This window comes from Oryza sativa, chromosome 6 (assembly GCF_034140825.1).
Source record: "Oryza sativa Japonica Group chromosome 6, ASM3414082v1".
NCBI classification, from domain to species: domain Eukaryota; kingdom Viridiplantae; phylum Streptophyta; class Magnoliopsida; order Poales; family Poaceae; genus Oryza; species Oryza sativa.
The window spans coordinates 418,500-442,141 of record NC_089040.1 but is presented as its reverse complement, the minus strand read 5'-3'; the positions used below and the strand labels follow the sequence as shown (position 1 = coordinate 442,141).

At 41.3% G+C, this 23,642-nt stretch overlaps 4 protein-coding genes across 6 annotated transcripts; 2 read left to right on the top strand and 2 right to left on the bottom strand.

Annotated features, from left to right (window-relative positions):
• Positions 1-1,709: 1,709 nt before the first annotated feature.
• On the bottom strand, positions 1,710-3,883 carry LOC4339852 (uncharacterized). The gene is made up of 2 exons (XM_015787479.3): positions 3,652-3,883; positions 1,710-2,895 (listed from the first exon to the last, which is right to left on the bottom strand). Exon 2 carries the CDS (start codon positions 2,862-2,864, stop codon positions 1,956-1,958), a length of 909 nt encoding a protein of 302 aa, XP_015642965.1. The 5' UTR covers positions 2,865-2,895; positions 3,652-3,883; the 3' UTR covers positions 1,710-1,955.
• On the top strand, positions 3,728-9,371 carry LOC4339851 (uncharacterized). Of its 2 annotated transcripts, none has more exons than XR_001546730.3 (15): positions 3,728-4,413; positions 4,486-4,743; positions 4,837-5,016; positions 5,112-5,247; positions 5,943-6,277; positions 6,443-6,572; positions 7,031-7,159; positions 7,412-7,456; positions 7,590-7,673; positions 7,767-7,863; positions 8,208-8,297; positions 8,395-8,448; positions 8,537-8,602; positions 8,681-8,846; positions 9,053-9,371. XR_001546730.3 is itself a non-coding variant. In XM_015787472.3 (15 exons), exons 1-15 carry the CDS (start codon positions 3,728-3,730, stop codon positions 9,055-9,057), a joined length of 2,457 nt encoding a protein of 818 aa, XP_015642958.1. In that variant the 3' UTR covers positions 9,058-9,371. The 2 variants fall into 2 exon arrangements, 1 of the variants encoding a protein (XP_015642958.1); XM_015787472.3 differs by having other exon boundaries at positions 7,590-7,669.
• Positions 9,372-10,753: 1,382 nt separating this feature from the next.
• LOC4339850 (probable methyltransferase PMT17) lies at positions 10,754-14,206 on the top strand. 2 transcript variants are annotated; one of them, XM_015787475.3, is made up of 6 exons: positions 10,754-10,857; positions 11,041-11,738; positions 11,822-12,032; positions 12,147-12,444; positions 13,070-13,537; positions 13,741-14,206. In XM_015787475.3, the coding sequence occupies exons 2-6, from the start codon at positions 11,046-11,048 to the stop codon at positions 13,964-13,966; spliced, it is 1,896 nt and encodes a 631-aa protein (XP_015642961.1). In that variant the 5' UTR covers positions 10,754-10,857; positions 11,041-11,045; the 3' UTR covers positions 13,967-14,206. The 2 variants fall into 2 exon arrangements, with proteins under 2 accessions (XP_015642961.1, XP_015642962.1); XM_015787476.3 differs by having other exon boundaries at positions 10,754-10,894.
• On the bottom strand, positions 14,165-19,482 carry LOC4339849 (membrane protein of ER body-like protein). The gene is made up of 9 exons (XM_015787474.3): positions 19,197-19,482; positions 16,705-17,379; positions 16,092-16,256; positions 15,727-16,002; positions 15,502-15,618; positions 15,312-15,389; positions 14,981-15,235; positions 14,842-14,903; positions 14,165-14,762 (listed from the first exon to the last, which is right to left on the bottom strand). Exons 1-9 carry the CDS (start codon positions 19,411-19,413, stop codon positions 14,349-14,351), a joined length of 2,259 nt encoding a protein of 752 aa, XP_015642960.1. The 5' UTR covers positions 19,414-19,482; the 3' UTR covers positions 14,165-14,348.
• Between the last annotated feature and the right edge of the window lie 4,160 nt (positions 19,483-23,642).

Genomic DNA, 23,642 nt, shown 5'->3' with positions numbered 1-23,642 from the left:
GCATACTTAAGCTGACTCCACCTACACACCCAGCAGCAATATATACTCATGAACTGAGTCGAGCATAGACCCAGCCACACATGAAGACCACTGCCTAGATACAACACAAGCAGGCCACAGTGAACAATAATGGGACTAGCTCTGAAGCAAGCAAGCATGCATATGGATTGGGGGCCAACCAACAAGGGGACAATGCTTCTTCCCTCAGTGATTGCTGTTTACTCCACCAGGGACCAAACACAGAAAAGGCAAGGCTCAAGGACCCAAACAAGAAAAGGCTACGTTGAGTTACTTTTAAGCGTGAGGACAGGTGTTTGTCCTCCTAAGTACCTCTCAAGGATTTGCTACTCACTTTATTGGCTCATGCAGGCTGCTAAACTTATCCAATTTGCCAAATAATATATTAGTTGCCTTGCACTAGAGTTAACACGGTTAACCTTTCAATAAAGAACGATAGAGAATGAGCAAGCAGCTGTTTCAGAACCTGATGTGGTAAAAATATTGAACAAGTAGAAACCATAAAGATGTAGAGTTGCACAGTATCTTAAGCTAGAAGAATATATCTCCATTCAGTTCAGCAGCAACAACATGAAAAACGAACAGTGGAAAGTAATTGAAGCAGTGAAAATAATGAATTGGACAAATGATTTAACTGAAGCAAATAACCTTTATTTTCATATAGAGGATTCATTATGTTCTTGTGCACGCCTTAGACATTGAGAATGCTTCAAATATTAACAAATTTAAGAGAATTAAAGGGCTATGGCGAATCAGATGTTGAACACTATGATTAATTCCTGTTATTATATTTTTCTCATTTGTTAGTTTCCGTTGATGATATTGTGATATTTTTTATTACTTCTTGACTTTGTGTTTGGCAAGCTGCCGCAGCATTTAAACCAAATGAAAGAAAAAAACAAAATGGACATATTTGTTTAACAGCACAATTGAGTACTATTAGCTTAAGTGCACAGCAAGTCTTCTGCCTTCATGAGCTGTTCCATACGGCACCTGCTGATTTCTGACAGTAAATATTATGCATTTCCTGATGCCCTCAGAAAGTCAAGCACTCATAGTTGCTTGACTTTCTGAGAACATTTTCAGTGAACTGCCAAAGTTACCTAGGCATACCTTGGTGACTGGTAGTAACTGATAACTGTTAAACTTTACAATGGTAAAAATTGCTACTCATCAAAAAGTGGTAAAAAGCTGCATTGTTAATAACAAATCTGTTCTTTTTGTCGTGGAAAAAAAGAAGACATTGATCAGATCCTGCAGAAGCAACAAGCCCGAAATGATGCAGAAAAACAGCACACAAGGTTTTTGCAGCAAACATATGAGTATTAGTAAACAAATATTGCTGTTCCATACTGCAATTACCTGAGGAATGGAAAAGCAGATGAAAGTCCGTCAAAGAGAGGATGATGATGGTGTTTTCTTGCACGGGGAGATGAGCATGTCCAACTTGTTGAGCTGAACTGACTTAAACATCACGTCCATAATATCAGGCTTAAGCATCACGCAATGCAATGACATTGCACTGGAGCCCGGTTGCCTTCTGCTCTTGGGCCCCAATATAATGGACTGCCATCACCAAATAGGCCCAATGCCCATCAACCAACCAATCTAGGTGAATATGACCAATGCTTAGCAAGCATAAAAAGCCAGTAGCTCGTTGGCAAGCAATTGCACAACAAACTCAACAGAAAGAAAAAAACAGCATCCACCCTGTTACATTCCTCTGCTTCGTGCAAAAACGGATCGCAAACAAAACGAACAATTCGAACAACACTTGTGTATCCTAGAGAGGAACGTACATCGACATTGCTCAGATACATGCACCAACCAACAAGTCAGAGTTTTTCAATCTGTTTATCAACCTTATTGCATTTTGGTAAAAAAAAAGACACACAACTAACCCGAGCTCTTTATGGGTGCTTGTGTGGATGAGTTAGTCAGTACTTCTTCCGCACCGAGTGCCAGATGAGCTTTATCTGGTACCACAAAGGAGATATCCCATGAACTCCCCTTGACAACCGTGAATCAAAGACGTTGAATTCACGGCGTCGTAAGGAGTCCAGAAGGACCTGGGCTGGTACCCCTGGGAGGAGTACAGGGATTGCTTCCGCTGGCACAGAAGAGGCCAGCTCCCGCGCCTTCTGCAGGTGAGCATCAGCAACAGATGCAACCTTGAAAACTGCATCTGGGAGCTCATCTCCCATCCTGACCTCTGATCGGCCACCTTCCCGTGTAAGCAGACCGCACTCCTCAGCTATACTTGCTGGGATATACGGTATCCTCCCTTGCTTACTCACATGGTGAGGCAAAGCCTTGAGTAGCAGTAGCAGCCCACTAGCTTTGCCTATGTGTGAGGCGGCATGATCAGCGATAGTTGACTGTATCCCACCAGCTTGCAACGTCATGTAAAGGATGGTAGATTGGGTGTCCTCTGCATACCTCTCCAATTCAGAAATTGTCTCAGGAATGGCATAATCATCCCGGTTTGCATCGTTTATCCTTGCCTCCACAGACCTCTTGAGCCAATGCTTGCTAATCTTGTGCTCGGACACAACAGAAGAGAGCACCTGGGCAACAGGGTGCTCAACCAGCTTGTTTGCAAAGACCTTGTCGACTACATCTTTCCACCAGAGGAGGCGCATAAGGCCAGTCTTAGGGTCCGAGACAACATCCATGGCCTTTGCCGTCTCAATGTTGAAGGCTCGGAAGGCGAATGCAGCCTTGCGCATAGCTGGAGGTAGGTGGAGAAGGCAGAGATAGTGGTGATAATCATAGTTGCGAACTTGCTGCACACAGTACGAGAGGGCGGTTCGCAGGTTACCACCCGCTGCAGCTGTACTACCCATGAACTCTGTTTGAGATGTGAAAGAGGAGGTCCTGCAATGGAGATGAAAGCAGACATTTAGGTACATTCCAATAGTTTTTTTAACCGAAATCACTTATTACAATTCCCTACTATGCATAAGTAATGTAAATGATAAATACTAGAGAAATAATAGATAGAACGTACACTTGGTGAGACTACAAACAAAGAAAAAAAATGTACAAAAAAACCATGGTCTCCCTCTGTGCATTGCATGAATTCCAGATTAGAACAAGCATCTTTTGTAGAAGAACAAGTGCAGGTGAAGTGTTGGTATGATACTTGTAGCACAAATAGAGAAAAGCAGGAGACACAGAACAAATAGTAGCTATAGAATGTGCATCCATTATGCTATGAATTTATCCCTTCCCCATTATTTGGGATATCACTATTTTTGTTTTCATTTGCCACGTCATAAAATCACAGGAATTGTATTTTTTTTGTTCTCTCTTCATCCTACTCAATTATTGCGGAGAGAAGTATGTAGCAGGGGAGTAGATGAATAGAAGAAAAGTAGCGATGGTTGTGATATATAGGAAATATAGAAGGAATCATTAGATAGTTGAGAAAGATGGTGCCGTAATGTGAGCGAGAGAGTTGTGGCTGGCTGCTATGGCAATTAGCAGCAACTAGCAAGGGCTGAATCTAAGAAAATTAGTACTCCCTCCAGTAGCCTTGTTATTGTGCGGTGCAGAAAGTAACAGATGAACTAGGGGTTGAAGCCATAGCCATAGAATAGATAGATTAAGAGGGAGGAGGGGAATTCGTACTCAGTAGTTTCCGGGCTTTATGAGTGAAGGAGGTTGTTGCCGGACCGGACTTGAGTAGGAGGAGGCGCAGGCGGTCATGGAGATGGAGATGGAGGTAGGGAGGCGGCGGCGGCGGATCGGAGTCGGAGGGAGAAGCCAGAAGGCGGCGGCGGCGGGGGAGATCGATGTTGGGATCCCATCGGAAATCGGATGGGATCAGACAGACTGGGCCGTTCGTTCGTTCGTTGTTGCCACGTGCCACGGCCCGGCCCGGCCCATGAAGATACCACGACGTGGCAGGAAACCCATGGTTGGGCGGGTTATCCTCTTGCTCTTGCCTGCCATTGCGCGCCCAGGTTATCCCCCCCTGTGCTGTGCGTCGTCGTCGGCGCCGGCGATGCCCCTCCTTCTACTGCGTGCCGGCGCCGGCGCCAAGCCACCACTCTCCTTCTCCGTGCCTCCGCCTCCTGGGGATGTCCGAATAAGCAGCAGACCACCCACCACGGCCACGCGCTGCTCCTCTTCCTCTTCCCCAAAGCTCTCCTCCGCCACCGTCCAATTCCGCTCCGACTCCGACCCATGGAACCAACCCACTGTTGATGACGACGGCGACTTCGACTTGAAGGGGAGGAAGGCCATCCCCGGCATCCACGTCCCGCGCCAACGCTACATCGCCGTCTCCAAGCCCGCCCTCCTCGACGCTCTCCTCTCCCTCTTCCCATCCCAACCTCCCACTCCCTCTCCCACCTCTGCTGCGGCTGCTGACTTCAAGCGCTTTGCAAGGTTCGTTGCTCATCTTCTCCGCTCCTCACTTCAAGTCCAATTCAATTCAATTCAATGATACATGCATGGCAGATGCCTGGACGCCCTCCTCCACGCAGAGCACAAGGAGATGCTCGAGGAAATGCGAACCTATTACATGCTCACCCACAACCATCACCAACACACCGCTGCCGCTGATGACGATGACGATGACCAATCCGTGCTCAACGGCAACGCCAACACCACTGCTGGTTTTTTTGGCATTACAGACAACGGAACCTTGCTTCTTACCAGAAGCTTGGGTCTCAGAACACTCCTGGGATTGTCACCAGACCCTGATTCACACAACAGGTAACAATTAATCGGATCCTCTTCACTTCCACTTACTAGTACTATATACTGTGCCTATGCTGATAACTCAACTCAACACGCACTTGTTTCCAGAATTGCTTTTGCAACTCATTTCCAGCGCTCCTTCATGAACCTTCTGCGCAATGCTCAATTTGAAGAGCTCTCTGCGCAAGACCTGCTCTTGACATACGCCCTAAACACCGATTACCTCTTGACTTTGCCCATTTATGTCGATTGGAAAAAGGCAGCTGAGTCCAATGCTATCATATTCAGGTAACCCCTCTTGTTTCCTTTTTGCAACCTGATAGCCTATCTACACATGTAACTCACCATGGTACGAATGAATATATAACCCTTTTTCTTCACAGGCGTGGGTATGCAACGGAGAGGCAGAAGGGCCTACTGTTGGTTGAAAAGCTTGATTACCTACAGTCTAAACTCTTGCAAAATATCTTCTTTGGCTTCTCCAAGCCCTTGAGGAAGCTGGGGAAATGGCTCAATGAGGTCAGTTAATCTTTCCATCCTAATGTGTTATGCTAATTTCTTGCTCATCATATAAAAGAAATTATTTCTTATACTGCGCTGTCCTGGTAGTGTTAACAATTCAACCTGCCCCAGTTTCCACTCACGACCAGTACTGTAGTAACCAATGAATGGTTTGGACCAACAGATAGTAGCATCAATCTTAGATCGTGCACAAATGAAGTTAGAATTCAACCTAGTCTTTTCATAACCTGAGACATATACTCGCAAATGGTTCTAACTGTTTTATTCTTGGGATCTGTGTTCCTAAATACAGAGGCAAAGTTATTATGCAGAAGACATCATTATCTTTAGTTGTTACGTGAACAGTCTGAAACATACATCAGTGTACATCACTGTAGCCCCTGTACTATTTTAGATAATTGTAAAATAATTATGAAAGAAAAGATAATTCCAAAATTAGCTGGCCAGGCTATTAACAAAATTCAAGTTAGGATCGCATATAAATTAATTTTTAAGACAATTTGACTATTGCAGTTCTCAACTTCTCATCCTGTCTATGTGTAGGCATTGTGTTATAAATTGGCACTCATGTTGTACTCCTTTTTTCAACTCTTTTAAGTATGGTTGATTGCTAGACCCATTACTACTAGTTTGATGTTGCGTGCATGTAACAATTTTTAGCTAATTGTATGTGATTATTTAGTTCATGGCAGGCATTGAAAAGATCAACAGGGAATGAGGGATTTCAGATCTGGATTGAAAAACTTAAAGTCTGGCTTAAAGAGCAAACCTATGCGGAGAATTCGCTTTCGTTGATTGAGAACTCTTCATGGGATAAACTTAGATCTGATCAATTACCGGATGCTGATCTTCCTATTTGGATTGCTGCTCAAAGGGCAGTCTCTCGTTACGAAGGAATCCTGTCACCAGTTGGTCCTCGTGGCAGACTTCTAAGAAGATTGCTTGCTTGGACTGGTTTAATCCCTTCTCTGCCAGAAGCAACAATAAAGTCAGATATCGATACAAAAGATCTTGAAGGCTATGTGAGGTTAGACCCTTGTTTAACCTTATTGGATTTATTAGCAAGCCATCAATAAGCACCATTGTTCAACTTTGTTTCTTGGTTCTTTCTTTTGGGAAAATAACTATTGAGATATGTTTAACATTAGTAAGTGATGCTCTTTAGATTTACTGAATAAGGCGCTGGTTGTAGGCCAAATTTTCTGCCAAGAATAACACTTGCAAATATATGGGCGCCAGCAAGCAGAGAATCTTGTAACAACAATCTCTGGGAGATAACAAAAGCTTCTTTTGGTGTTTTATTTGGGAAGTCTACTCTTCAGGTATCTACAATGTTTGAGTTGTAGAAACATGTTTCTTACTAATAGCTAATTAATTTTGGTGCCTACATATATTTATAAAATATTCATTATGTTAAATGATAAAAATGTTTAGACTGTTGGGATATTGACTGAATGATTGATTGACCATGTACTCGAACCCAACATCAAAATCACAAAACCAAGCAGGTGTACTGCTATACAACATATATGGACTTGTGTTACACCTTGGGTAATGAATTGAAAGTAAAGGAAGCAATTCAAATGTGTATAGAATACACAGCCTTTGGACTAAACATTGGTATCACTATTATGGTGAGAAAATTGACAATATTGAAATGGTTTCTGTTATTATCCTTTACAATTCTATATTATATAGGATGCCAGAAAAGTACAAATATTTTTCTTTAAAGAAGCTAGCTTGCAAAGGAAATGCTAAATTCTGGCTTGTTCTTCGTCAGGAACCAGCATTCCAAGAACTGATCCTACTTTATACTGATGAGGCTGATCAAAGCAAAGAGAGAGAAAAATCAGACATGATGCCATTGCAACTGAAAATTTTTGAAAGGATCCCCATCCCTGATCTGCCAGTAAGTGTGCTGAGTATCTTACACCTATTGAAAAAGTATAGTGTCTCACATTTTGTTTGTGCTATTCAGATTACTATCATCTACTATTTTTTCCGCCTGGCACTATCATCTTACCATTTACAAGCCTTGATTATCTATGATGTCTACTAAAATGGAAAAAAATGATTAAATAAACTCCAACGCAGATCTATCATCCTACAAAATCGAGCATATCGAAACCATAATGACTACTAGGCTAAACTTTTGTTGCAGGTGGTTTTTCCTCACAAGAAGTTGTCCTTCCGCATCCTAGATACAGTAATTCTTGTCATTTTATCCCTCCCCATGAAAACAGATCTTACCATTTCGTCTGTTTATACAGCTATTCCGTTTGCTATTCTTATTCCCCCGTTTTCTGCACCTATAGTTATGTTTTTCTTCCCTAACACAGGTAAGGTTGGATATTGCTACCGTAATAGGTTTGTTGGCTTATGTCGTGAACTACAAATTTGAGAGTTTAGCCTCATCTCCGTAAGTATGTAAATTTATACATCAGTAGATTTGAGGGGACTACTTTTTATTCTAACAAAACATATGATATTGTTTTCTTTCTCCAATGGTGATGCAGATCGGCTTTTCTTCTTGATATAGTTGCCTTTACTGCACTAGCAATACTTGTGTTCCGTGTGGCGCTGGGTTACAAACAAACTAGGGATAGATACCAGGTAAATCATTACTTTTTCATATGTTTACATGATTACTTAAAATTCGTCGATATATTTTTTTTTCCGCTAGACAAATTCATTAAGATTTTGAGAAATTTAGTGCAATTTTACAACAAACATGGTTGTTTGTGATGGTACTTAGCTTTGGTGGCCTCCTAACAGGCACCAGAGAGGAATTCATCGATATATTAGCATATGCATGCATAACAAATTGTGAAAATTGTACGATATAGTAGTTCACATAGTGTGATGGATATATTTGGTATTAACTCCTTACCTGAAAAAAAAAATAAGTGTGTACTGCCGTAAGGTTTTGAAGTCAGTTGAATATTTTTCTTGTCCAGCTTCTGGTCAATAAAACGCTCTATGAGAAGACATTAGCAAGTGGATTTGGTTCAGTTTATTTTCTCCTTGACGCTTCTGAGCAACAACAGGTGAGATTCAGTTAACAGAGAAAAACATGGGGTTTTTTTTTGTGCATATGATCAGCTTTTTCAGAAAGGGTTCTCCCTTAATGAGTGTTTTGTTCAGTATAAAGAAGCGCTTTTGGCATATGGTATGTTACTGTGCAGGAAAAAGTATCAGGTATGGCATGTTTGCTTTCAATACAGTATAGGAGGCTAGGACCTACATGACATGTCACTAATCGCTTTTCCTAGCTAACCCCATGCAGGTGTCATCTCGTGTAAGCATCAGAGATACATGTGAGCAGTTTATGTACGAGAAATTTAAGGCGAAGGTATGGATGAGCATCTAGAATTGTTTGGTTGGTTATCATGAAAATTGTGAAGTGAGTCATTCTCTGTTATCCCTGTAGATCGAAATGCCTATTGACAAAGCTATGGAGACACTATTGCGTCTGGGGCTGGTGATTGAGCTGCCAACTGACGGCGGCTCCCGTGTAATCGCACTTCCATGTTCAGACGCATACGAGATCCTGAAAAGCCGCTGGGACAGCTTGTTGGAACACAAGACGGAACAAGGTAAGGCATATATATGTTGATCATCTGTGTGGTACTTGAGCAGATATTGTTATATCTCGATATTGTTACGAGGGAGTATGTGCGCCTGTGTTCAACATTCGATCAATTATTGTAAAGCACACGAGTTAAGAATTTTAGTCATTTCATTTTACCTAATATGGTGGTAAGTTGTCTTGCCTAAACTTTTGTTTTGTGGTGTTTTTCAGGCTGATGAAGAAGACTGTATTATTGAGATGGACGGACGTTGTCTGTATTCATCTGTGAGAACTGTTCAGTGGAGAAGTTGAAGGAAGAGGTTCCACAGCCTTGAGGTTTTGTATATGCATACAAGACTCTTGTAGCAGCAAATTAGTAGTACGTAGGTGTTGAAGAAGAAGAATATATGAAATGAAATGAAATGAAAATGTGAGATGTTGCCCATGAAATGGATGATTTGAATCAGCAGGATGTGTGAAGAACGGGCCAAATGTATATACCATACGGCCATTGGCATCTAGCCAAGCTAGTGATTTGAGATGAGAATGAGATGGTGGTGCACTTGTGTAAATGATATATTTTGCTACTACATTTATTATAGCGAAAATAATGGTATAAACGAAAATTTGTCCTTGCAAAAAGGGAAAAAAGAAGAGGTATAGATGGAATGATATGATTTGGAGTAAAAGACTTGAAAAGTCTAAAAACGAAAATTGGAGCGCACGCACTAATTGTTTGATCCAAAGGGTACGTGGATGCGTTGAGAGGCCGGTCAACAAGAAAAGAGGGAGAAGAAAGGTGAGAATTGTTGATCCAAAGAGTACGTGGATGCGTTGAGAGGCTGGCCCACAAGGAAAGGGGAGAAGAAGGATGGGAATTATCGGAAAGGGGAGAAGAAGGGTGGGAATTACCCAAATACCTCGGTCTTCCTCACTCGGTCCACCGTCTTCCTCAATCGGTCACTCGTCTCGTCTGTTGGTTGGTTGGTTTTGTTACCGGAGATGGTTGGTTGGTTTGTTACCAGAGGTGGAGGCACGGTCGGCTTTTCTATGCCTTACCTCGCATGGCGAGGGTCTGACCTAGCTTTCTTCTCTTCTTCCCTCTCCTGTGCACTTGTGTGTACTCTAACTTGTGCACTGCTACGAAACGCCCGGCGACCCTTTCGCTTCGGATCCAACTCAACAACAACAAAGGTACTCACTCATTCTCTCCTCTCCAGCTGCCTGTGGCTGTAGTTTGATTGCCCTTCTATATCGACTTTCGATCGCCTTTTCTCCCTCTCCCTTTCCTCCCCTTTCCTCCCCTTAACTTTCATCCTCATTTCTTTCATTCGCGTTGACTACTAATTTGCAGATTTTCTTTTTCTTCAATAGATAGAGCTCTTGATCGAAAGTGCTGGCTGCAGCAGCGTAGCTGCAGTCGGTCAGCCTCAATCCAAACCAAAAGCTTATTTGCGGCAGCTGTGAATGGCCAGAGAAAAAAAAATTAAAAAGTTGAGGCTGAACCCCATTCCCATGTCTGCTACCCTTCTTTTAGCTGTAAAAGAGCTAACCTTTCCTTCTTCACAAAATCTACTTTTTGGCTGGAAAAGAGCTAACCTTTCTCGTCTTCTTCACAAAATTTACTCTAGTTTATACTGCACAATACCCTATTCTATAAAAAGAAAAATATTTTTATGGAGCCATTTAGTTTGTCTTTCCCAAATATTCATATTTTGCTTAATTTATATCATCACCGTTCAGTTAATACGGTATAATTTTGTCCTATGGTTGAAATAGATTTGAGATGAAAATTTCTAAAGTTTGATCGAAAATTTCGAAATATTAGCATAGATGAGAAGTCGTCCCTCCCAAACTTTGCAAGTGCAGTTTTAATAAAGTAAAAAGGAAAAAAAAAAGATAAAAGTGGAGTACCCTTCATTCCCTTGCGGCGTAAAAGAAAGAGAAAAATCTCCCGGGGCGTCTCGTCGTCTCCTCCGCTCCTCGCGCAGGACGAGTCGCGGCTGCCGATCTCCATCTGCGCCAGGGGAATCCTGGTGAGCATCCACATCCTCTTTCTGATTCATGTTTCTGGTGAGCACCAGGAGTACTTACATCTGGAATTTGCTTGCGTTAACCCTAGCTTCTCTTCTAGGTCTGGAAGAAGCTCTTCTCCTCCTTAAACCTCTCTTAATACAACTAGTAGTAACAGTTTGTTGGATCCGCCCCTTGTCTTGCAGGTGTAATGGCAAAAGAGCAGAGTGGATCCCCTAAGCCCAGGCAGCCAGTGTTCCAAAGGATGCGAGTAACGTTAACCATAGGTGTTATTGGCCTCTGTGTTGCATCATACATTCTTGGTGCTTGGCAAGGCACTTCAACTACTAGTATACACCCATCCATAATCTACACTAAAAGCCAATGTGGTGAATCCATTTTGCGCACCTCCAGCAATTCGTCTGGACGGTCATCATCAGACGCTCGTCTTGATTTCCAAGCCCACCATCAGGTGAGCTTCAATGAATCTTCACTTGTCGCCGAAAAATTCCCACCTTGTCAGCTGAAATACAGCGAGTATACCCCTTGCCAAGATCCAAGGAGAGCCAGGAAATTCCCAAAGACAATGATGCAGTACAGGGAGAGACACTGCCCTCGGAAAGAAGAGCTTTTCCGGTGCTTGATTCCTGCACCACCAAAGTATAAGAATCCCTTCAAGTGGCCACAATGTCGGGATTTTGCTTGGTACGATAACATTCCTCATCGGGAGCTTAGTATCGAGAAAGCTGTCCAGAACTGGATTCAAGTTGAGGGGAAACGGTTTAGATTCCCTGGAGGCGGCACAATGTTCCCACATGGTGCTGATGCCTATATCGATGACATCAACGCTCTCATATCATTAACGGACGGCAACATCAGAACTGCGCTTGATACTGGATGTGGGGTGAGTGATTTAGCAATTTCCAAGATATTATGTGTTTCTGCAAATTTTTTAGGATTTATGAATGTATCTTGGATGTTGTTCAGGTGGCAAGTTGGGGCGCTTATCTTATTAAGAGGAACATCATCACTATGTCATTTGCACCTAGAGATTCACATGAGGCACAAGTGCAGTTTGCATTGGAGCGGGGAGTGCCGGCCATGATTGGAGTGATATCCACGGAAAGAATCCCATACCCTGCTAGATCATTTGACATGGCACACTGCTCTAGATGTTTGATCCCATGGAATAAGTTTGGTGAGCTCATTTATCTCAATCTTTGTGTATTCTCTTTATCGTATTATTACATAAACAACAGCTGCAGTAATAACTATATAATAGGGCTAATCTCTTAAGATTTATTTCCAACAGATGGTATCTATCTAATTGAAGTAGACAGAGTAATTAGACCAGGAGGCTACTGGATCCTCTCTGGGCCTCCAATCCATTGGAAGAAGTACTTCAAGGGCTGGGAAAGAACAGAAGAAGACCTGAAGCAAGAGCAAGATGAGATTGAGGATTTGGCAAAGCGTCTCTGCTGGAAGAAGGTGGTAGAGAAAGATGATCTTGCTATATGGCAGAAACCTATCAACCACATAGAGTGTGTTAATAGTCGGAAGATCTATGAAACCCCTCAGATTTGCAAGAGCAATGATGTTGACTCTGCTTGGTAAGATTTCTGTTAAACTCCGTCTAAGTGAAGCATATTCTCTACTAGTTGCAGCACCCATCTTCTGTACTTGAACAAGCTTATTTTTTCGAAGTACATACTTTGTCTTTTTTGCTGTCCTGAAATAGATATTTTGGACTGATTTATCATGTTATTGTTTTCACGAGCCTGCTTCTTTGAAATTTAAGGATTAACCCAGGCTATACCACTGAATTTCTTTTATAATATCAATATGCCACTCAGTGTGAATTGAAGTTGACAAGTGGGGGCTTTGGGCCCATATGTTAGTGAGACACCAGTGTGATTCTCCCATTCTTTTAAAAAATGAAAATGTTTTAGCATATACGACCAACCAATTGTTCATTTGAAAATTCTGTGTGACTTTATCTCTGGCTACAAGACAAAATGTAACCCGATGGCTATATTTGTTCTTAAATGCATGAAGTATTAATTCAACCTTTCACAGTTTAGGAAGCATCATCTAATCCTTTATGGATCAAGCCTCATGCTCTCATACAATAGTTCATCATTCTAGAAACATAGAAGCACACGCCGCATAGTACTCACAAGGCCTTCTTTTGATATTTCTGTTGATCAGTAAACAAACTGACTTGTTGAGATTTAGGTACAAGAAGATGGAGACATGCATATCACCTCTTCCGGATGTGAATAGTGAAGACGAGGTTGCTGGTGGAGCTCTTGAGAAATGGCCAAAAAGAGCATTTGCTGTGCCTCCAAGAATAAGTCGTGGATCAGTTTCAGGCCTCACCACGGAGAAATTCCAAGAAGATAATAAGGTGTGGGCAGAGAGAGCGGATTACTACAAGAAATTGATTCCTCCACTAACCAAGGGGCGATATAGGAACGTGATGGATATGAATGCAGGGATGGGGGGATTCGCAGCTGCATTGATGAAGTATCCACTTTGGGTGATGAACGTGGTACCTTCAGGCTCTGCTCATGACACCCTTGGTATTATCTATGAGAGGGGATTCATTGGAACCTACCAAGACTGGTGTGAGGCTTTCTCAACGTATCCGAGGACATATGACTTCATCCATGCTGATAAAATATTCAGCTTTTATCAGGACAGGTAATGCAAGAACTGTGTGGTGTGTCCAGTTTATCAAGGCTTTAAACCGTCCCTTTTTTTTCCCTGTAGAGTTCAAATGTATCGTGTTTCTGGTTCATTTCAATGTTAGCGTTTGAGTCATTATAAGAAAATGATTCCCTTGACAACTAATGTTGAACAATTCAAGTAAAAATAATAATCTAATGTTGAACAATGGGTTTCAGGTGTGACGTAACATACATTCTCCTGGAGATGGACCGGATTCTAAGGCCTGAAGGGACAGTGATTTTCAGGGACACGGTGGAGGTGTTAGTGAAGATACAATCAATTACAGAAGGCATGCGGTGGAAGAGCCAAATAATGGATCACGAATCTGGTCCATTCAACCCTGAGAAGATACTTGTGGCTGTCAAGACTTACTGGACTGGACAACCCACTCAAAAGCAGTAGTGGCTTTTCTTTTCAGCAGCAGATGTTCCCTTTTGGTTTTTCCAATTTTCGTTTAGCTCCAGGTTCAGGTTGTGTGTAAATATGAGGCGATGTGATTGGGATAGTATCACCACGATCTTGTGGCCTTGGTTCATTGGCTGCATTGCATTCTTGTGAGTTGTGATGCTTACATTTCTATAATAGGCAGATAAAATGTTCTTTTTCTTCAGTAAAAAGAACAGGGCAAGCCTGACCTTGTTATTTTCCTTGCCAAAGTTTATTGACAAAAAAAAAGGGTGCTATGGTACAACGAAAAAGAGCTTTTACACTATGATCTTGCGAAGGGCTTGCTGTAAATGGGAAGGCATCAAAACTTTTGTCGAACCAAACAAGAAGAAGAAATTCAGTATGAAGCCCAGGAGGATGAAGCAGGAGGGGTTTGGTGGGTGATGAGGGCAAAGTGGGCGAGGAGGCCGGCGACGTACGAGAGGCCCGACGCGCTCACGCCAATGCTCAGGTAGTAGAGGAGGCTCTTCACGTAGCTCCGCCTCCGTGCCACGTGTGCCTTGCCCATGGCCAGCAGCGCGATGCACCCCAGCGACGCCGCCGCCACCGCCACCATCTTCTTCTCCCTCACGTCGCCGCCGCGGAAGGAGAGGCCGTAGATGAGCGGCGGCAGCAGGCCGAAGAGGAGGTAGGACAGCACGGCCATGGCGACATGCAGCCGGTACTTGGATCGCCTCCCCAGCTGCAACCAGTAGTGACCGCCCTGCTCCTCCCTCTCATCCACATCTCCAATGCTTCTCAGCTCAGCCATCTAAATTCAAACCCCATAAATTAGAAATTTATTCAATTCAAGAGAATCTAGTAGTCAAGATATGATTTTGAGTTTTTACGCTGTGAAAGATGATGGGAAGTCCACCGATGAGGTTTGCTATGCCCAAGATGAATATGTCCACTGCAAATCGACCAACATATGTGATGGCTGATGCAGGAAGGAAGGAACCAGAATCAACAACAGAGAGGAAGCTTTACATGTCCTGGCGCCGCTGGATGCAGCTGCTGAAACCACAGAGAGGCTGGTGATCGATTCCACGAGGCCACCGTATACGATAGCTTTCAGGATGTCCCAATCATCCCTTTGCTCTGGTGCAGGAGTATCAATCAATGGCATGCTCGCATCAGGCCCTATTTGCACTGATGAATGCTCAGGTCGAGTTTGTGACTCAACTGCTTCAGGAGGAATCACAATGCCTCGACTTGGTTTATCTACCATTGGCCTCACCACATCTGCAAGTCATATATGCAATGCGACAATCAATATATGTAAAGCTGGCTCCTCAATAATGGTGTAACCACACCACACCTGGTATAAATTTAGCTGGATTTGCATCTGGGATCTTGACTCCCGGTGTAGGAAATGTGTGGCTTGCTGGTGGAGTTTCTTCAAAATTTGCAAGAGACCAGATAAAAAAAATGAGAGACTATCATCGGCATGATTCATCTTCTACTAGAAATAAGAAACAATATGGTTCACGAATCCTGATCAGGCCTACCTTGTTTCTGTTTATCTAGGTGAGCTGCATCTCCAGGCTTTGGAAGAGGAACGTTCTGTTGCAGTACGATGTCCTGCTGCCCAATCACCACATGTGTTTCCCCAGTCTGAAGGAATCCTGGATAAGGGGCTTCAACTTTTAGGTGCAGTCATTGCCAGTTGGTTACCAATTATCACAAATTATTGCATATTCACGAGTTCATTGAGGGTCTTATTATAAACAAACCTGTCGCGGTCTGTCCAGGGTTGATAATGCTAGCAGATGACGATGAAGGAGCTTCTACCGATGATGATCCACTGAACGATACTGTTCCGAAGTCTTCTTTCTTTGTATTGCTGGGTTGAAGTTGGGAAGATGACTCAGCTGGCAATGGTCTCTTTGATTCTTGTTGTTGTACACTTATGCCATGACTATGAACGGATGCTGTGCTACCTTCAACTGATGAAGCTGAACCATTATTGGAGTCCTGCTTGTCAGGTAATAGTGGCTCCTTTTCTGGACCTGCAATGTGTACAAATTGTTCAGAGAAATTCAAGAAATGTAGAGTAACTGCCTTCTAGTAAGTACAGCATGCCTTGCAGATTACATACCTGCATCAGTTTTCTTTGGACCGTCTCCAGGCTCGAAACAAGAAAAAAGCCAACTTGCACAATTGTCGGAGCCAGACATCTGACCTGATGCAGCAGCTTCCTGTACCTGAGCTTCTTGGTTCACTTCCGTCCTTCCAAATATACGGAATATGTTAAAGCCACAACCTGGTGATAACAAACAGGTTAAGCTGGTCTTTGAAATGAAATAGTCAGGTAACACCTGTACAAACCAGTACATATTCATCAATCTTAGTAAATTTGGTTGGCCTATCTTGGCCGGCCCGGCAAAAAACACCTGTACAAACCAAGACATTATCCTAAAACTGAACTAGGAATGCATCGTCGAAAAAGGCAGATTCCTGCCTCCAACTCAATGTCTGAATCATGAATGAAATGAATCATGTGAGACTTTCAGTTTTGGCTCTTTGTGCATAAATAGTGCAGGTATGGTGGATCTGAAACTGTATACACAAGTATAATGATTCTAAGTAACATTTCTACTATTTTTTTTAGTGAATACGCTAAATAACATTTCTATTTCATTTAGCAAATATGCTAAGCTTCAGGTGATGAATGCGTGATTACAATTTACAAGCGCTTCCCCAAATGATACCTGTTGGAATGAAGAAGGCGAAGCATGATAAACATCTGAATATGTCAGGTGACTCTTGCCCTTGTCTTTCAGGTACAGTCTGATTTGAAGTATTAGCAGAAGGCTCTGCAATCTGTGTTTTCTTTGGTGGTTCATCAGGTGATGTTTGTCTTACTGTCCTTTTTCTCTTCCGCAGAATCACCCTTTGAGTTATGCATGAGTTGCAATTGGGACAGAACAGGTCATGAGTTTCTTGCTCATCAAGAATTTTCTCAAGGTCATACTCTTCAATGTTCACTTTGCCCTTAATGACATCTTCATCCTTCTCAGCTTCAATTTCATGGACACTAGTTTTGTTCATGCTGACATTGGCAATGTGAAGAGAACCATTTGAGTTTGCCAGGCCGTTTTGGTTCTTGTCAATGATTGTGATCACTTTCAAGCCTGCTTTTCCATTTGCAACTGTAACTGTTTCACCACTGTTACAGACTTCATGTGAACCATTTGAAGGTGATCTGTTCTCCAAACTGCTGTTATTAGAATTTTCATTAGTTTCTTGAGAATTAGCATTTTCCTGTGTCTCAAGTTCTTTTCCCTTTGAACTTGATGTTTCATGCGCCTTTTCCTTTTTAGCAACGAACTGCTCCACTCTTGTAACTTCATTCTTACCACTTACTTCAGTAACATGCTCAGAAACTGAAAATAGAGAAAAAGGCAATATTATTAAATACTTCAAACTTTACCAGCTTTTCCATCATCAGTGACATGCTCATTTTGTGCATAAAAAGCTTCAAAGAATGATTACAAGAGCTTAAACAGATCAAGCTAGACTCTCAGGTTTGTTGAATAAACTGAAGCAGAACTAGCTCAATGCCGGTACAACCAAAACTGAAGCCTCCCTTAGCAAGCATGATTAGTGACCTAGTTTTGCCATCACTATTTTATTCAGTTTTAAAGAAAGCTTTAGAAATCTAACCATTATTATCCTACGCTTCTGAATACTCAACACTAACCTTTGCTTGGTGAACTGTAAAATGATTCACTCTGAACTAACGATTCAAGATTCGTCGTGATTTGGCAATACCCTTGATGATTCAGGATAACATTTCTGGATGGACCACTCAAGAGGTATGTCCAATCGCAGTGACGGCACTTCCATAACCCTTCAGCAAAGAAATAAATGACTATCTTTAAATGTTTAAAGAGGGGGAAAAAGATGTCCTAAAGTTTGTATCTTGTGTTGCTACCAGTAGTATTTATCTATGGATTCACTTGCACAAGCAAATCATGTTCCATTGGATACACATTTAACATTCCAACAGAAGATGAAGTGTAGCCTTGGAAGAAAGAGAAAATTACCATGTGATTTTGTAAGTAGGATTTTTTATGTGTTCTTTTATCTAAAGTTTCCAATCTATCAGTGAATTTATGTTGGAAGCTTGAATAGGCTTGCTTTTTTTTAGATAATGGATAGAAATTCGGCATCTATATCCATAAATATAAAAAGAGCAAAGATATTAATCCTTAGACTACTTCTGTTGCCAACTGCATATATTGACAAGTATTAATTAGCCATGATTTTCCTTGACAATTGGTATTTGGTTTAGTCAATCAATAGACATAAATAATGTTGCAGTACAGAAATCAACTATATAAATTACAAAGATCCGATGCCATGTCTTTGAAGGCCAGCCTAAAAATCTTAATTGTAAGCCTGTACAAGCTGATGGGTTAATTTCTTCAAAAGTATAAACCCATCTATTTATAACAAGCTTACAATATTGAATCTCCTCCCCCAAATATCAAATTAATGATGGGAGCTTCTAGAAGATGGAATGGAAGATGCTAAACAAGAACATCAAATTCACCATAAAAGACATCCTTTTTCTTAAAGGTACTTCCAAAAGTGACATGACAGGTACTAGACAGAATTTTTGCCTAACACGAAAAAAGTCTAACAAGTGAAGGAGCTGCACAATCATCAGCCACGTAGGGCACATGATGTTCGCTGAAATTTGTGGGCGAAGAAAAGATGATTGGATGAGGGAAAGGGACCTGCAAAACGAAGTATCTGCAGGGCTGTAGCTGTTGGTGGTATCTGTCTATCTCTGTCCTAACCATAACTTATATGCGTCCCCCATGTTAGCCCATTTGTTTTCTTCTCCTTTTCCTTTTCAAAAAGTCTGTTTCTTTTGTGCTTAACAAAAATAACAAGAGAGAGAGAGAGAGAATGAAAGAAATGGAGAAGAAAGGTAGGCAGGAGATAAAATCAGTGTTGAAGGTAATAGAATTTGCAACAAGGCGCACAGCTACAATGCAACAGGAGTTGGCTTAGCTTACTTCCCTCCCCAAAGAAACAGTAGTATCAAGGAATTAATTAAGAAGTAAAAGGAAATTGATTGGTACTAATTGTGGTTGCATCACTACTATTAGTAGTGAGTTGTTCTTCACATAAATAAAAGACAGAAGAAAGCAGTTGAGCAGAGGAGTGAGAAATGAAGATTATCTCTTACCTTGGGTTGGATCAAAGAAGACGCTCTTGTGCTCCTCAACAACCTCTTCTTCTTCTTCTTCTTCTTGTTGTTGTTGTTGTTCATCTCCATTGATGAGCGCGTGCTTCTTGTTCCTGCCCCTGGCCTGCAGCAGGTTGCTGCTGTCGTCTTCTTCCTCCTCCTCCGTCATGATCTCCACATCCTCCTTCAACTCCCATGGCTTCTCCACCTCCATCATCTTCTTCCTCCCTTTCTGAAGGCCAGTTGTGGGTTGTGCGGTGGCTGATAGATAGCTGGCTCTACGCCCAAGAAGACGGAACAGCCAAGAAGGCTTTTTTATACTGGACCGATCGAGCTGCCTCTATCATGCATTCATATGTGTGTTTTTTTTTTCTCGTTATCGGGAGTAAAATAAATCCATGCGTCTTGTGTGGGGTTTGCCTTTTTTTAATTCAGATATCAATGTTGTTGTGCAAGTTGATGGCGAGACCTTGACTTTGGCTATTGCCTGCACCATCTGTATGTATCTCTGTGTGTGTGAGAGAGAGAGAGGAGAGTATACGTAGACGCAGTACGGAAAATTGTTTTTTTATCTGTAATTTAAATAGTAATAAAATCTTTTTAAAAATTTAGTATAATAGATTAATATATGATATATCAATCCACAAATATACAATTTAAGTTCAACCTATATAAAAGAATAACAAATTTAATTACAAATAGTACTCTACTTGTAATTAAATTTATTATTTTGGTTTAAATTGTATAAGGTGAATTTTAACGTGTATATTTATGAAGTGATATATCACATATGGACTATATTGTTATTTTTCTAAAACATTTTAATATTTTTAGTGATATGTACAAAACAAGAGGATATTCTTTTAAAGGATGGAAAATCTATCTCACATACGTAGAGTGTTACAGTTTGGTCCACCTATGCCATGTGTGAGTTATGGACTTATGTATGGTTCACCTGTGCCATGTGTAAGATCATCAGAGATAACATACAGTTGTTTACTTACAAGATAACATAAACTAGTATTTTACATTAAATTGCGTCAATGGTAGGGAACTCACTACTCCAATTAGAAGAGCAGCAGCAGAGTTCCTTAAAATCAAGAGCATAATGAAATTGATACTAGTCCCTCCGTCCTAAAATATAAAAGATTTTAAATGGATTCTATAAGCTATGTCAGATTCATAATATTAGAATATGTCACATTCACCTAAAATTATTTATATTTTAGGACAAATGGGGCATTAAGTATTAATTAACTAACGAACACCTTCCCATCCGATAGCAGTTAACTACCCCCAATTAAATTCTAAACATACTGCACAAGTGCGTTCCAGCAAGTTCGTTCGTTTGGGACTAGAATAGACTAATTACTTTCTTCATTTTAAATCTATAATTGAATTAATACTGTATATTAAAAATAATAAAATATTAAAATGTATCTGATGTAGTACTAAATTGCTACCCCTCCGATCCACAGGGGCGGATCCAGCATGGGGCGGCGGGGTCTCGAGCCCCACTACTGACGTGAAGACTATGAGAGCCCCCACGAAGATCCCATTAAAATTTTTACCATATGTAGATGGAAGGAGGATTGTAACTCTATTTAGTTTGCTCAGACCCTACTGCTATTTTGTTTTGGATCCGCCACTCCCGATCCGTCCCAAGGAAAAGACCCATCCTACTAACTTGGATTGTTATATAAACTTAAGTAGATGTAACAGCAAGGCCCACGATCGAGCTAGCTAATTAAACTTGTGAGGTGTCAATATGAACGTATACTGATTCTTAAGAATAAGGAGGAGATGAGCCTGCCCATGAATGATCAGTTTTGTTTTCTTTCTCTAAATTAAGAAAACATTTTACAGGTTGGTGGAGTATATACAGATTGAATTCGGGAAAGCAAGCTACATAAGATTGAAATCCGGAAAGCAACATATATAGCTAGGATCTAGACACAAGTGAAATGGTCATACATATCTAAAATAAACAACAGATACTAAAAAATGATTGTTTATTTTTGTTGCAATATCTTGGGGGATAGATAATTAATGGCACGGGTAGTTTAAGGTATTCGGGTGGTTGCGCAAGGTGGGAACTGGATGGTTTGAGCTGTCACTGGCTATAGCTAGCTGGGTCCATGTTAGCTGGATTAATTCTCCCTCCAATATCAGGCTCTGATATTGTTTATGAGATTATATTATACATGTTTCTCCATCTCAGGTTTTTCAAAGAATTGACTAGCTATATATATATGCTCCACGTTAATTCTGTGTCTGTTGCAAACATGCATGACTGACCCTTTCAATAAACTGAACAAGCGAAAACACGCGGCTATGATCCCCTGCAAAGTAAGCAAAAATCTTAATTTGCTTGTGTACAAGAGCTAGCACTGATAGCTGCTGTCTGCTAGCTGCAGATGTCATCAAGTGTATGCAGGCAGCCGTTGGTGTTCACATATAAAACTGCATCTGCGTTTTTCACGTTTGTTTGTACTATGAACGAGTGGACCAAAATTAAAAGCTACTACCTCAGTTTCAAAATTGTCAGGTTACGGATAAAATATACCATCTATCTTTGGATGTACGTTGTATACTGATACGGTATACCCGCGCGTATACGGATAGTTTCCGTATACATTAAGGAAATCTATCACGTGATAGAGATAGTATCTACGGATGGAAGGAGTTCTACTCGGACAAGACTGAGTCTTTACCATATTGTGAGGAGTCCGATATCTCCGAGTCCTACTTGGAGAACAACTGACCCACGGTATATAAGAGACCCCTTGGCAGGACCTAAGGCATCGAATATCACTGCCAACACACCCACCATAGCCTACGGAGCCGGAGCGTGCAGGAGCCAAGTCGCCGGGAGATCTAGTCAGACCAACTCGACTATGGTCTTGTCGGTATCATCGAGTTCTGCTATTTCCTTTGTAATCTGTGGTTTACATCATATAATCCCATACCAACTGGATTAGGGCTATTACCTATCAAAGGGCCTGAACCAGTATAATCCTTATCTTTTTTTTGCTTGATGTCGTACTACGTCGATCCTCGTACCAACAGACCCCAATACCCTTTATATCCGGTCTACGAGTATCCCCCGTCAATAAAAATGTAAGCATTTTTAGCTATGAATCTGGACATAGATAATACTAGGAAGGATGCTAATGGATAGCAGCGCTGCGCTATTAGTAGCGGTAGCTAGTGGATTGGAGTAATAGCTGCGTATCCCCTCCGTTTTAAAATATAAGATATATTTATTTTATTACGATAAAACTTTAATTAACAGTTTTTTCTATTACTATATCATTTATATGGTAAAAACATAATTATAAGTTGGTAATTTCTAAGTGCGAATAGAATAAAATTTTATGTTAAAAGAATATATAAGCAATTGTTGATTAAAATCGTATCCAAACAAAATATATAGATATATATTGTATTTTGAATTGAAGAGATGCATGACTATATGTATTGAATTGAAGTAGTAGGTGTACAATTTAAGAATACAGACGAGACATTAATATGTTGATGGATGTCTGATAGATCTGCTCCATGTATTAATCCAGCTGCCATACATACAGATGCAGATTTAACCGTATATATGTACCCTACTACTATCACTAACTAATACGCTACTTCCATCCCTAAATATATAACGATGGTTAAACAGAGGGAGCAATTACTCCCTCCGTCGATACTAGCTTGATCGAAAATTGCTCAACAGGCTAGTGATACAAAACGTAGTAATAAGTTAACACTTTTAAATATGAAAGTAAATAATAATAACATCAATTTTGTTTTGTAAAAATTATATTTTCTTCTCTCTACCTTAGAATTTTTATCATTTTTTTTACCTAAGAGGAGAAAATATGGTTTTTTATTTTAATTTTATATATGCTTGACATATGGATTTCACTGACATGTAGATGTCATCATGGCAATGCCACGTCAGCATATGGAGCGTGACGGAGCGTGGGGCTCCTCACCGGGAGACCGCGCGGGCCCCCCTTTGCCGGTTCGGCCGGGGACGCTAGGTGAGGTTCTAAGCACTCGATCTATGGAATGTTTCGCGAGAGAGCAAATGCGCAAGACACGGGCGATGTAGACAGGTTCGGGCCGCTGAGAAGCGTAATACCCTACTCCTGTGTTCTGGTGGATCTGTGTATGAAGGAGTTACAAAGAGCTGGAGAGCAAGAGAGTTCAAACTCTAGAAACCCTCTTCCTCTTTCTCTCCTCTACGAGCTCAGGTCTTCTCCCCCCTCTTTCCCCAGCTCCCCCCTCTTTTTCCAGCTCTCCCCTTCTTAAGTGGGCAAGGTCCTCCTTTTATATCTCAAGGGGATCCCACATGCACCACTTCTACCTACTCTTCTTTTGGGTGAGGACTCACCCTATCTTCCCAAAAAAGAAAAAACTGGCTTGCGCCTTCGCCTGGAAGCT

Excerpts from the sequence above, each read along its gene's own strand:
- LOC4339852 (XM_015787479.3), bottom strand. The coding sequence starts at position 2,864 with ATGGGTAGTACAGCTGCAGCGGGTGGTAACCTGCGAACCGCCCTCTCG.
- LOC4339851 (XM_015787472.3), top strand. The coding sequence starts at position 3,728 with ATGGAGATGGAGATGGAGGTAGGGAGGCGGCGGCGGCGGATCGGAGTC. Across the intron at positions 7,670-7,766 it reads GAGAGTTTAGCCTCATCTCC|ATCGGCTTTTCTTCTTGATA; the intron begins GTAAGTATGTAA and ends ATGGTGATGCAG. Across the intron at positions 7,864-8,207 it reads AAACTAGGGATAGATACCAG|CTTCTGGTCAATAAAACGCT; the intron begins GTAAATCATTAC and ends TTTCTTGTCCAG.
- LOC4339850 (XM_015787475.3), top strand. The coding sequence starts at position 11,046 with ATGGCAAAAGAGCAGAGTGGATCCCCTAAGCCCAGGCAGCCAGTGTTC. Across the intron at positions 11,739-11,821 it reads CGCTTGATACTGGATGTGGG|GTGGCAAGTTGGGGCGCTTA; the intron begins GTGAGTGATTTA and ends GATGTTGTTCAG. Across the intron at positions 12,033-12,146 it reads GATCCCATGGAATAAGTTTG|ATGGTATCTATCTAATTGAA; the intron begins GTGAGCTCATTT and ends TATTTCCAACAG.
- LOC4339849 (XM_015787474.3), bottom strand. The coding sequence starts at position 19,413 with ATGATGGAGGTGGAGAAGCCATGGGAGTTGAAGGAGGATGTGGAGATC. Across the intron at positions 17,380-19,196 it reads CTTCTTTGATCCAACCCAAG|TTTCTGAGCATGTTACTGAA; the intron begins GTAAGAGATAAT and ends CTCTATTTTCAG. Across the intron at positions 15,236-15,311 it reads TCCAGCTAAATTTATACCAG|ATGTGGTGAGGCCAATGGTA; the intron begins GTGTGGTGTGGT and ends TATGACTTGCAG.